This window comes from Mirounga angustirostris, unplaced genomic scaffold, assembly GCF_029215605.1.
Source record: "Mirounga angustirostris isolate CCGP_5_RB_7025 unplaced genomic scaffold, mMirAng1.0.hap1 SCAF_1, whole genome shotgun sequence".
In the NCBI taxonomy this organism is placed as follows: Eukaryota; Metazoa; Chordata; class Mammalia; order Carnivora; family Phocidae; genus Mirounga; species Mirounga angustirostris.
The window spans coordinates 134,816,142-134,830,361 of NW_026991709.1; the positions used below are offsets into that span (position 1 = coordinate 134,816,142).

The 14,220-nt window shown below is 37.3% G+C and overlaps 1 protein-coding gene across 3 annotated transcripts in view; it reads right to left on the minus strand.

The window, feature by feature from the left end:
* Positions 1 to 193: 193 nt before the first annotated feature.
* The window catches only part of ZNF385D (zinc finger protein 385D), a 933,228-nt gene continuing 919,201 nt past the window's right edge, over positions 194 to 14,220 (minus strand). For all 3 annotated transcript variants that reach the window (XM_054504443.2, XM_045903875.3, XM_045903876.3), the window contains 4 exons: positions 12,689 to 12,919; positions 5,540 to 5,718; positions 4,401 to 4,502; positions 194 to 2,518 (listed from right to left, as the gene is read on the minus strand). In XM_054504443.2, coding sequence (XP_054360418.1) covers positions 2,285 to 2,518; positions 4,401 to 4,502; positions 5,540 to 5,718; positions 12,689 to 12,919 — 746 coding nt within the window. In that variant the 3' untranslated portion in view covers positions 194 to 2,284. The remainder of the gene's footprint in view (positions 2,519 to 4,400; positions 4,503 to 5,539; positions 5,719 to 12,688; positions 12,920 to 14,220) is intronic.

Below are 14,220 nucleotides of genomic sequence, written 5' to 3' on the forward strand. Positions count from 1 at the left end.
TCTCAAAAAACAAATTTTAATACTAACCAACATGTTTAACCAGAGATGTGTGGTTTGAAATTCTTTTTACCAAAGACTAATGAAATACTTTTGTTTTTCTTATCTGCCTGCCCGCTTCCTTTTTTTTCCTTCCTTCCTTCCTCCCTCCCTCCCTCCCTCCCTCCCTCCCTTCCTTCCTCCCTTCCTTCCTTCCTTCCTTCCTTCCTTCCTTCCTTCCTTCCTTCTTCTTATTTTGTTGTTTGTTTAACAAAAGTTATATAAAACCAACTGCTTTAAAGATATGTTTATATGACAAATGTCTATATAGCTAGATGGTGGAGAAGAACTCCAAAGACCATGTTCAATGTTGAGCACCAAGCACGCTATGGGTGTTTCTTAAATATAAAATGACAAATGCTAAATACCTATCTCTCAAATGGTTTCATCTTGAATCTTTTTACCTCTCAAAAAGGTTACTACAGTTTAGATAAGAGCAGTTTCAGGAAGGCCATACCCAGCCCTTCCCTATAGATTTAAATAGTCTTTACAAAACCTTTTCAAAAATATTTTTTTCTCTAAACCTAAATCATGTAGGGTTGATTTGTACATGTTTTGTCATTGCTCTACGTTTGAGTGTCCTTGTTCTTATTAATGCAACAGACTGGCTGCATCGAATCCCATCATAGTGATAGGTATACGTTAGCTTTCTATGGGAAAAAGCAAATAGCCTTTATCACAAATTAAAGGCACAGCTATTTTTATGCCATTTGTTACCAACTTAATGATAACATGTAACATGGGATGGTTATATAATTATTTTATATAGATTTTCTTTTTATAAGTTATTCTCTTAATCTTTCTAACATATATACAATATACATTTATTTATATATACCCCTGATAAATCTTGTTTTAAAGGTAAAACATCAACTCCTTTCAGCCTTCTGGTGAATATCAAGGCTGCCAGTATTTCATAACTCCACTAGAGAAATGATGGTTAAGTGCATCTTACCAGAATTTTTTCAACACTCTATCCTTGGTCTGCAATCACCTCAGGTTCATTTTTCTTGTTTTACTAACATTTAAATATATATTAATTGTTTATATCATGTCAGTAGGAAATCTAAAAAACAAGAAAAAGCCCACAACAATAGCTAACATCTATCATCATGTTCAAAGCAGGAACCTTTGCCTAAGAGACAACCTTACTGGTAGGATATAAAGGGGATATTGCAGAGATGCAATATTCTCTAGGTTTTTTTGTTTGTTTTTTTGGGTATGTACTAACATGAAAAATCTTTACTTTGCATTATCATCTTAGGTGATGATCATTTCTTATCCATGAGACAGAACAGTTGTACTGATTCTTTCTAAAAAACCCATGATGCATGGCTTCACCTCTTTTCAGATACAGTTTCATTACAAAGCCTTCCCTCTTTCCAGCAATACTGCTTCAGGGTGGGGAAATAGTACTTTGTAAGAAATTACTTTTATTATTATCATCTCCCCCACCTCTATGCTGAGCCCTGCACTCTTGTCCTCAATCTCAAGTCATCTACAAGCTGGATAGGAGGGGGAGAATGTGGACCAGGAAGACCTCCACAAAACCCTCTGGCATTTCTGTATTGTTTGACTGCTTACTGGCATGAAATAGTTGTTCATTCTACCTTTTGCAATTCTTTAAAACCTAGTGGCATAGATTGAGACACAGCACTATTGTTTTACAAGACATCTACTGTATCTACTTTTGTTGGGATAAATACCCAGTAATTGCTGTCATAGCAAGAGGACCAGCACGGGTACTACTATTCACAGTGTTGCTTTTGTTGTTGTCTTTTTTTTTTTTTCTTTTGTTTTGTTTTTTGTTTTTTCTTTTTTCATATTATCTTAATCTACAGCGTAAATTATTATATATACACATTGGAACCAGTTAATGCCCTTACAATGTATAGTTGTTTCATAAAGCGGGAAAGACAATGCAGAGGGAAACAGGTGCCCAAAAGCACAGTCACAAAGGCTTCAGAAGTTCTAGATACCACTACAAGTCAATGCTGGAGATCACTTCTAAAACAATCAATGTTCAAGAGGAATGCTTTAATTTGGAGAAAATACCACCCCCTCCCCTCCCACCCCTAGACCTCCGCCTTTTTTTTTTTTTTTTAAATAATCTTTTCAATTCACTATCAAAAGTCCTGGCTCTTCAGATAGACTTTAAACTATAAATAAACACTGCATAGTTCTCTTTTGTTTTTTTGTTTTTTGTTTTTTGAAAAATTATTGCAGTACAAGTACTCCCATTTGGAACTCAGTAAGGAGCAAACAGCACAGGAGTGTGGGCGGTCCGAATAGGTCCAGGAGCTGGCCGCAGGAGTGCTGGCGGGAGCGCGGAGGTCTGGAACAGTGTGGCCGCTGGAGCAGTTCGGAGACTGAAGGGGGAGTTCACGGCCACTGCTGCAGCGGCGGCCGCAGCTGCCAGTGGGTTTGGTAGAATCCGTGGAGCCAATGGCTTTGAAGGTTCTTTTGAAAATACTAATTTTACCTGCAAGGGAGAGAGAAAAAAAAAGGGGGCAGAAGGACAGGAGTTGGGGCATCTACCCTTAGAATCCAAAATGATGGGCAGCTTTTAAAATGTAGCAGAAAACAACTACAAAGATAAAATCACACAATAAAAATAATAGAAGCGTCAATAAAAATAATGGAAAGTGTAGAACATCTTTCCTTTGAAAGAGCTGGAAGATCACTTGAAGATGACCAACTTAGGATGTTGAAAAGTCCTCCAGGAAAATACTCAGCAACCTTATTTTATTTTTCTTCATCAATATACCTCCTAAGGAAAGTATTCATGTTGAGAAAAAAAAAAAAGTATGGAATCTTTACTCTACTCTACACATACACATTAACTGTCAGGGAATAGATACTTTAAAAGAGAGATTTATTAATGCTCTCAACTACTATTAGGCTATCCAAGTGTGTAAACTGGGGAGCACAGCAAGGTGCGAGGTATTAATGAAGAGAAATAAAGATAACAAAATTCCACTTTCAAGGAAGAAACTTACCTCCCCCCCAAATCTGCCATGTTCTGCTTCCTCTTTGTGCAAATGGTGACAACATTCTCTCAACACTGCTCTACAAAACTGGTTCATTCTTTGGCTGGTAGCATTAGTAAGATGGCTGTTCTCACAGAAAGAATGTCTCCCATTTATGGAAACAGTAACATAGTGAGAGCTAGGAAGGAGGTTTTGGATGGTAACATTAACACAATTTGACTTCCCTGTTTATTTAAGAACCATTCACTTGATTGTTGAAAGCTGCATCTATGCTGGTCAGAAATAGCACTCAAAGTTAGGACTAGTGGTGCTGAAACATCAGCTCTGTGCAGAATTCACAGCCTTTCAATGCAGCTAAAATTGCTTCTGTACAAAAGAGTAAAGTGACTTCATTTGCATAAAAATGGGTGATGCTACTAAATTAATTGGGTCAACTCTTACTGAGGGCTCATAAGAGATGATTGCAGTTTTCCTTTAACTATATTTTCATGTGCCAGCAACACACAATAGCACCAATTATTAATAAGACCTATTTTGAAGAAAACAGATTTCAAAATGCACAATTCAGCACATACTATAGATCAGTTGTTCTTAACTTTTCATTGAGGCCTGGGTCTCCCTGATGAAAGCTATGGTCAATTCAACCAGGAAAACAAAAACAAAAGCAAAAAACAAAAAAACAACGAAAAACTCCACATGGTCATAAATATTAGCTTGAGATTATCAGGTTTCACAGATTTCCCCTAAATTCCTAAAAAAAAAATCCAGGTCAGGACACTAATACTAGTGTGTTCACTATTCTAAAAGGTATATTTGGGGTAATTGGAAGAGGGCATCTCCCAGGAAGAATTTCCCCAGGCCTTAGATACTATTCTTGGTGTAATAATTAAATAAAATCAGTCATGCCGTTGGACTGTGCTACTTGAAATTCAAAACTGTTGAGGGTATCAACAACACCAGTGCTTTGTCCCTTGAAGATATTAAAAAGGAGATGTGAGAACTTGCTTTTCACTGCCCTTTCCTAAAATTATCCACTAACATCAAGACCAGATTTCATGTGATTACTTTCCTGACTCAAGAGTTTGGCTTTACTCCCTTCCCCAGGCTCTGTCATTAACCAGAGCCCAACTCCAAAAGATACAGGTATCGGACAGTGGCTAAACGTGGCAAACCACCCAAACAACTCACGAAACTAATAATTCTATTGTTGGAGTAGGGGTTGGACTTTCCAATCAATTGTTTGTCATGACTTAGGTAACTTCCATGTATTTCATTCAGTAATTAACCAAAAAAAAAAAAAAAAAAAAAGTCAAGTTCCGCAGACTATGGAACATTCAAGATCACTGTTGTTTGGGAATCAACGATGACACTCACCCCCAGTGGATGTGCTGCCTTCTGTAGTTTGTTGTAAGGACTGTATTTAGGTTTCGGGGGCTTCCCAGCAGCTCTGTCTTTGTGCCTTCTACTGCTAATGTGCTATTAAAAGCAATTAAAAATGACAGCTTTAAAAAAAAAATCCCCAAACCCCCCTCATAAATATTGTTTTAACCTGAGGAAGGATATTAATTATTTTATACAAGTTGCAGGAAGACGAAAACAAAAGAGCATGCACTTTTGTCCTTGGATTCTGATGACTTGAGGATATATCTTTTTATGCTACTCATTTTAGTTTATTTTTAACAAATAGAAGCCTCTTCTTTTCTCCAGCCTTTCTCTTTATCGCTGCACAAATCTCCTTTTTAAAAATGTACAAAGGAAAGGAACGTCTAAAGGAATTTTATGTGCAAATAAACAAAGATGCCCAGGCAGGCATGAATTTATTTCCATACTAATACTTATCCTCACATTTGTACAGCCAAATGTCAACTCCTAAAATTCTAAAGATAAATAACAAAGGTGCATAAAATGACTACAATATTGCACATATGGATATAAAACACAACACAATATGGGGGTTGGGCCTTAGATTGGCAACGTCTAACTAATCTCTTTGGAAGACTATTCACAGTAAAAGTGAATGCAATAGGATTAGTCATCCCTTTAGCAGGTGGCTGCAGGATTTAGAAATACAGTACAACACCATGTAATAAAGTACATAATATAAAAGAATAGAACAGTATAAAATTAGCTATAACATGTAAATATCTAAACAAGTAAAAATGGAACATTGCAATTTGACCTTTAAAGAAAATCAACACTTTTGAGTGGGAAACCTGGTAGAGAAAAGACCTAATACCCCTTTTCCTCCCACTCTTCAGAAATAAGAATAGCACAAATTCACTTCAGACATTTTCTGAAAGGACTTAGAAAATATTACATTTTACTATTTCCTTGGCAACTAAAATAGGCATAAATAAATAAGGACAGTGAGTAGAAGATTAAGTGGATGGATGAATGAATGGATGGGTGGGAGAAAAAAACAGGAAAGAAAGGGAACATAGGAAGCACACACATTCTGCTCATCAGGATGTCCCCTATCTGTTGTTTTCATTTCTAGAATATGTGCTGTCTACCTGTTTAAGTTGTGTTTCCGAGTTGACGTGCACATCACAGATTTCACAGTGAAACGTTTTGTTTTGCAGACCTGTGTTTCCCTTATTAACTGGTCCTTTGCCTTTCACGCCTGCCCTAGGAAAGGCTTTGATAGTCCCACTTCCATTCCGGGCTTCTAGCATGGTTTTGTGCTTAGTACCTGCCAGGAAGATTTAGAAAAAAAGAAAGAAAGAAAAAAAAATCTTAGCTAGTATATGCCTTTAAGAAATGATACAGTAACAAAATGTGATGTCTAGTTTTAGAGCAGTTCTTCCAGGGATTACCACTGAAATATGCTTAATTTAGAAGACAAGGTGCTCTGACCACTTTACATAACATTACTTAACTACTCATATTTTTACAATGTCCCACATAACAAACCGGCACCATTTAATAGAGCCCCTACACTCCAGAGTCCCGAGATGAAATTAAATGGGTGTGACTTCGTTTCATTTCCTCTTGATGCTAATAAGACATAAATGATAGCAGATGAGGAAGAGTGATTTAGTTGCTAAAGGTATATAGTTGGAGGTGATGTGTAACAAATGTAATCAGTTTAAACATGGTGTGTTTACAGAAGTGGCACTAATTAAAGACCCACTTTCGAAACAGAATACAAACAAGCTTTCTTGGCTGTCTTTTAGGTTCAAAAAGGAACAGCAAGAGTATAAAGATCTTGATGCCTGAAAAAAAAAAAAAAAAAAAAGCCCTATTAGGATAGTAAAGGTCACACTGATTGGTCATGTCATTTCAAATGTAAAAACAAATGACCAAGAAGATGAGTGGTGAAAGGATAAGCAGAGACACTATACACAAATGCTTCTTTTTAATAAACCAGTAACATCTGTGGACTCTCACTCAAAACTAGTGTAACTCCAGTTATTAACACTTGTTTTTTTTTTTTTAACTTTTTTTAACTACTAGAGTTCATGAATGGGAGTTTTCTCTCAAAATTTTGTTCACAATTTTCTTTTTCTTAGCATTGAATAGTTAATTCTTTATTTTTCTCACTTAGCCATATGTTTTGCTAAGAACTTTTCTCTTGTCATCATTTATGTACTTTCTGCCATTCCAGGTACTTAAATCCTTTTTAGTGGTTTCTCTTTCCTACTTGTATTTATTAGATTGTTATCAGCACTGGAAGCATAAAAAATAAGATTCTCAACTTCAGATTCCTGGACTGGCCTCCCAGAATCATTGACTATGAATGAGGAAAACACATTGAGGGGCACACTAGGTCAGTGCCAATCACCATCACTTTAAATAAGAGGTGATGAATACACAGAACAGGTTTACTGGCACGTTTCTCTCTTTCAGAACGATTGCAACTTCACTGAATCCAATATTAAAAAATGTATATTCCTGCAACATAGACTCCCCACTTTGCAAGTCCACCCACCTTGCAATAGACACAAACATTTTTTACTCTGCAGATGGTGTAAGTCAGTGTAGGGCAAAACAATGCTCTAGTGAGCAAGATATATTTATTTATATATATACTTTGTGTCACAGTGTTTGTGTGTGTGTGTGTGCATGCTGCGTGTATGTGTCTAGATGGTTGTCCAACCTTCTTTATCCCAACAGGTGATTTTATCAAAATATTTTTTTCATGCAACTTCTTCAGTCAAACTGAGAAGAATTTCTGGGCTGATTTGGCTTATCAATGCTTAAGAAGTAGTCATTAGGAGAATGACACTTATTCTGACTTTCTGGAGGGACTCTTGATCCACCCTGGTTAATATCTTTTGTTTTTTTTTGTTTTTTTTTTTAAGATTTTATTTATTTATTTGAGAGAGAGAGAATGGGAGACAGAGAGCATGAGAGGGAGGAGGGTCAGAGGGAGAAGCAGACTCCCTGCCGAGCAGGGAGCCCGATGCGGGACTCGATCCAGGGACTCCGGGATCATGACCTGAGCCGAAGGCAGTCGCTTAACCAACTGAGCCACCCAGGCGCCCCTCACCCTGGTTAATATCTTTTGTAACTGAGAGGCTTACTGTTACCCTAGAAGATGCTGAATAGAAGTGGCAGATAATCTTTGGACCTTAATAATAATAAGGCCATGAACACTGACCACAGCTGACTTGCTTAAATGAATTTTTCACTCGAAACGTGAAACAGATGTCTCGATGAAACAAGTTTTACCTAATTCTCTTCCTGAACACAGAAACATGGATTAGACCTGGGCTTCTTGAAGGTAACTCCTGGGTTTTGCTCATACTGTATTCTCAGTGCCTGACACATAGTAGATACAACTCAAGTATTAAATATTAATAAAGAGCAATGAACAGATATTTGTAAAGAGCATTGTGAGCTCAGACTCAGGAATGGTAGCAGTCAGAGATTGCTTCCATTAGCTATGTACATTTCTTTGTGCCTCAGTGTCCCCAGCTGTGAAAAAGGAAATTATCTGCTCTACTGAAGTGTTGCATTAAATGCATTTATTGTTTTAAGGGTTACTTTTGGCACTTCCATATGCTCTCAATAAATTTTAGTCAATTCTCTTTTTCTTAACAGTGCTGGTTTTGTTTAAGCAAAAATTTGGAAATCTCTAAATCCTTTAGAAGTTAGTAAAATCTATCCTTTGATAACTGCCTTTTCTGTATATTAAAACTTAGTGAGGGATAGAATAAGCTCTGTCTAGGGATAGAAAAGCTCGAATGAGCCTAGTGAAAAATATCAAATGTTACCATTTCAAGTTATTGCCAGAAAAATTTACCCAAATTCATAATAAGCATTAACTATAAAACATTTCAATTTTTTTTTTAATTATATAGAGAAAACCATCAAAATCAGCTAAGCAAAGCATTACTTAATAGAATGTTTTGGGGAGATTTCTTTGAAGAAAAAGACAAAACATTTTTTTTGTATTATCTGTGTCTATAACATACAACTAAAAGGAGACTTCCAGATCTTTTGAAAAGAGTATGTCCTCTTAAGTTGTTTTCAATATTCTTAGACTGTTTTGTGAATCATGCTAGTAAGCTTAGAACTACTTCTCTCAAATTCTAAAAAAAAAAAAAAAAAAAAAAAAAAAAAAATGCAAAGCAGGAGTGCTCATATTTAAATCCTGCATTCCAATGTTATGGAATATAAATCCATTAACTGCAACTTTAGTGAAAAATAAAGAGAGAAAGCAAATGAAATAACACAACCAATCCCCAAATAATGTTAGCAGCAACTGTGGTCATACTAATAATCATGCCATAATAATTCATCCTTACAAGGTGCCATATGGCCTCTTAGCTCCATTAGAGAGAGACTGAGAGAGAAAGAGAAAAAGAGACAGCGAAGTCCAAAGAGGACAGTCGACTTGCCCAGATTCACGTAGAATTGTTATTTGCGGATCTGAGGTAAAAATGGTCTGATCACTTCAAGCTTGTTCCATTGTAACATAGAAGAAGAGGTGGTGTTTGATGGAAGCTATAGTCTCAAAATCAGTTTATGATTAAGAATATATTTTTTTAAGATTAAAAGAAAAAACATAAATGCACAAGTTTACATTCAGAGCTATAGGCCTTATTACATGCATAGAAGGTGTTTCTGAAGGGGGAAAAAAAAAGAGAGAGAAATACATAGAATCACAATTTAGATGCAAAGGACACATCTCCCCACCCTACAGCCTGGTTGCTTCTGAACAAAATCAGCCTGCAAACCTGGTTCCCTGAAAAAAGGCCCAATCTTCACAGTGGCTTCCTACCATCTAGCTCTGAAAGAAAGCAGAGAACTCTGCTAGTGATATTGGAGAGGAGGGGGTCAGTGTGGAGGCAGTGATTGTGGTCTGCTGTGGGTGCAGGTAACACAGGATCCATACAGAGAATTAGAAAATAATTAAGTGGACTAAAACAGACAGTCGGCTTTCCACTAGCACCATGAACTGGCAACTCTAACTAATGTCCGTGATAAAGGACTGCTTCCCAGAACACGATTTGTCTATATTCTGTTTGTACTATTGAGATTTTAGCATATATTAAATTAGCCCATTGTCTAACTTATTCTATACTAAACATCATATGCTACATGGAAATTAATTTGTAGACCTCTCCATTATACCGTGGGCCACAGACACACAGGAATTCAGCTACGGGCTCTTGTTTCATTAGCAAGTCCGTAACAGTTTGAAATCATTCAAGCTCACAAAGGCTGCAGTTTGTGCATTCAACCCCTGCGGTACTCTGTATTTTTAATGTAAACAGTAGATCATAAATGAACAATGAGATGATAGCACCATGATTGTAAAGATGAAGCCAAAGAATTTGAGCTAACTCAGTTCTGTCATCCTATCTGACCACTGGACCTTTTTATGTTTAAAACAGTGAAACACAGTGTGAGCCAGTGTCACGGCTTTGTTTGGCAAGTTCCAGTTGCCCACGTTGGTAACTGCCGAGTGATGCACACGGCACTGGCTGCTTCCCTTCCCTGTTCCCTCTTCCCACTTCCTTACCTGTGCCCCTGGCCTCCCCTAAAAGCCATTTGCTCTCAAATCCTGGTCTCAGAGTCTGCTTCTAATGGAACCCAAACTAAAACACACCATACTAATCCTATGATGAATCCTACAGCAGATATTCTTTTTGTGACAGGCAAGTGAGCCTACAGAGATCCTCTCTCCTTTACACCCCCCTCCCCCGGGTTTCCCCACATGGGATCCTAAGGGAATGATGCAGGAACCAGTGCACAAGGGGCAGTTGTTTGAATATGGGAACGACTGCATTCGCCATCCACACGTAGAGGACGTTCCAGACACAACACGCCTCCCACTGGGGCTTCAGTTACAAAGAAGAGAGCCGAATCTGCAGATCAAAAATGGTGCACAAAGGGGGTTAAAGAGAATTTACTTGTGTATCTTCACTTCTTCCTTTGCCACCTCCAGTTCTGGCCCAATTGGCTAGTGCAAGTCTCGGGGGAGGCCTAAAATAAGCACCGGGCCTGGACGCTGGAAAAAGATCTCTGATGTAGGAAGGGAAATGCAGGGATAAAGAAACCAAGCTTAGACAGAAGGGGGGTATAGTCCCCTGAGCAGGCTGAAGGTTTGAAGGGGACACCCCTATAAAACAATTCCTGTAAGGTTTCACTGCATTTACCACCTTAAACTCCCAGATAAGATGGTTAGAATAGTTCTCAGCTCTGCCTGCACAGTACTTTTGAGTTTTTTTGTTTGTTTGTTTTTGCTTCTTTTCTTTTCCCAAACACTATAGCTTCTAGGCCTGGATGTATAATAAATCTGAATCCCTGAATATAGGAAATATATACATGACATATATATATATATATATACATATATATATATATGTATATATATATATATGACAATTACTTTCTACACAGATGGCTTTTTAAAAAATAGAGGATAAACACTTTTAAGATATTTTTATTTTTATTTATTACTTGTCTTTCTATTTTCCTTCTATATTTATTTCTTTAATTAAAATATTTAAAATTTATATATATATATAAAGTGACATGGGTGAATATGCTTTTAAAGCTTTGTGGGCATTTCCGACACACAAAGCAGAGATGAGGATTGTAGAATTGGAATATGAAAAATGTTGACCTGATACGACATAATGAAATAACTAATTATTCTTTGCTTCTTAATCAGATGTTTCTGACAAGAATTCAGGAAGGACATCTAAATTCTTGATAAATTAACTCCAGCCTCAAAGGTATGCTTTATTTGTCAAAGCTGATCCCTCCTCAAAATGAATGTGTTTCTCTCTCACTCTGCAGAATGATCAAGAATTCTTGAGAAATAAATGGACTTTCAATGATGTTTTTGCTCTCCAATTATCTGACATTCCTGAATAATGTAATTGCATGAGTAAAACATGAGGCATGTCTGCACAGTATAGATTCTGACTTGGGGCCAGATCTTTTTCTGTATTTCTCAGCCTCTGAACTGATGAACTCCCAGACGGTGACAACTAATGTTGCATGCGGCGGGGGGGGGAAGAAGATATGTGCTGAAGGCATTGCTCTCCATCTGCAACTACTCCCTTAGCACACTGAAGTCAATACTTGAACATTACCATGCAGCACAGTGATTGGCCAGTGACAGCCGACATAAAGCTGCAGTATTAACCCAGGGTATGATTTACAAATGATTCTGTTCCTATTGTAATTGCTGACAGGGTCCTGGCAATGAACTTGGCCTTTTAAAGGAAATCTAGGGCCAAAGGGCTGGTTAAAATCTCAGGCAGGATATATATACAATTATTTGTATCAATATATCGATATAATCTAGATTTTATTGATAGATAATATAGATATAGATATATAGATTTAGACTCTCTTTTTGTATTTACTTATCTAGATAGATAGGTGTAGGTATAGATATATAATATCTATGTAATATCTTTCTATACATACAAATATACAGTAGATGGATAGAATTGCAATATATTGGGGAAGCATTTCATCCTGGCTTATCGGTATGTCCTGTTAAGATATGTCAAGTTTAGTGTTTAAGTTAGAAAGACCTAAGTTTAAATCATGGCTCAGCCACTTAGTTGGTCATGTGCCTTGCCTGAGCCTCAATCGAATAGCAAGAATAGTATCTTTAGGTTGTCACAAAGAGTAAATGAAATATTACATGCAGAGAACATACCTCAGTGGTTGCCCATAATAAGCACTTTCCGTTTAACTGTCCCGGCGATATAGATTTAGCCCAGTTGGCATCATTTTGCCATAAAAACCATAATGGAGAGGTTTTAGCTAAAAGCTCATGGAATTATGGAACCAAATTTTGCAACTATATCATTGAAAAAACTTCAGAAAACTTCATTTAGAAGCCAGTGCGTGGGAGTACATAGCAGTTTCGAAATCAAATAAATGCAAAGCTTATACTTCAGAATTATATTTTACTTTATCTCCTAATGTTTAATAACACCTGTGCACACACACACAGACACACATCCATAAACACAAACACAAGCACATCAAGGCGCAGGAGCCCTGCAAGTCCTCATGTAAATGACACTTTGCATGTCATTTTTATTTTTTAATGGTTAATGACTTCCATGTAATAATTGCCAGTTTTCCGCCACCCCTTTGTCCCCTGCTGCAAAAGATACAATCCATTCAGAGGAAGATAATTGCAGAGCTGTTGAGACAGAAAAGAAATCACTGCATCTCACCACTGTTGTGCGCCTCCAGCTGCGAGGCGGAGTTGACAGCAACCTTGCATAGCGAACAGTAAAGAAGTCGTTTTGCCTTTTCTTCCTCAGTCTCCGTGGAAGGACATGAGCTATTGCCAGTGGCTGTCGTGGGGCTTTTTTCCACTTTGGAGGTGATCTCAGTTGTCATAACACTGCTTTTGCGAATTTCCACAGTTGTCGTTGATATTGCTGGTGTCCCTGCGGTACTGTCTGCATTCCAAATAGCATGGGGAAGAAGGGAAAAACAGTGGTATTATCCTTCCCTATTTAGAAATGTATCACTAATATTGCATCCTGCTGATAATGATAAGAGCAGCCAGCAATTGCTCCTTGTCGACCATGAGTCAATCATCTCATGAAGAAATTCGCATAGATGGCCACATGTAGTTGCCTATATTGATATAAACCATACAGACGATTCTGAAAAATACACCCAAATACACTCACATTTTTTCTGCGGGGCAAATAAACATACCAACAGATTTCTCTTGTTAACATATGGCCTTAGTAAAATAGTCTTTACAATGCATTGTACATTGTATGCATCCATTTCGACACAGATGGCTTTAAAAAATAGAGGATAAACACTTTTAAGATATTTTTATTTTTATTTATTACTTGTCTTTCTATTTTCTTCTACATTTATTTCTTTAATTAAAATATAAGTACTGATCCTTTTCTATAGGCTTGTGCAAAAACAAAAGAAAAAGAAAAGAAAAAAAATGGAACTCTGATGACATACTGGTCTGTTCAGGGATCAACAATTTAGAAAATCACTGTCCTATTTACAAAGAGTCATATATTCAATGCCAGGTACAAAAACTCTGGTCTGGCATATTTATTAAATGCATGCTCTGTACCAGGCTGTGTTCATAGAGTTTGTTACACAGTATTCCAACATCAATGGTCACTCTACAAGAAACTCACAGTCTGGTCACACCATGTTAATGTCACATCATCGTTTTAAAAGTCTGATGACCATGAAAGTGTTGATGTACTGGAACCCTACAACCCTTCTGGCTCCGAAGGCTGATTCTAGATCTGGAGGGGTCAATCTCTAAAGCAAAACTCCTTTATCCTAACTTCACTTGGGTACACACAGCTCCCATTCCGAAGACGACAATTACCAATTACTGTTAGCAATGCTTGCCATATCCAGTAACAAACTGCAAGGGAGCTCTAATGCTCCTATCCTTTCTACTTTTCTACTCCTTACTCTGCCTCCCAGCTGGATGGTTCTTAACCTCCTATTCAAAATATTCCCAGGCTGTCTCTTTAGCCACACCTGCTCTTGGAACTGTTTTTCATTCCAGATGCTGCCATGGTCATTAAAGCCACACTGAAAAGTTCATAATAAATGAATTAGGCAGTGGTTATAAGGGACAGTGGTCTGCCTGCAATGAAGTGTTGTCCTCATAAATGCTTACTTCTTATTAGATTATATTATCAAGAGTTGATTGCAGTTACAGGATGCCCTTTAACTTGGATATCTCCTTTGATCCAGATATAGA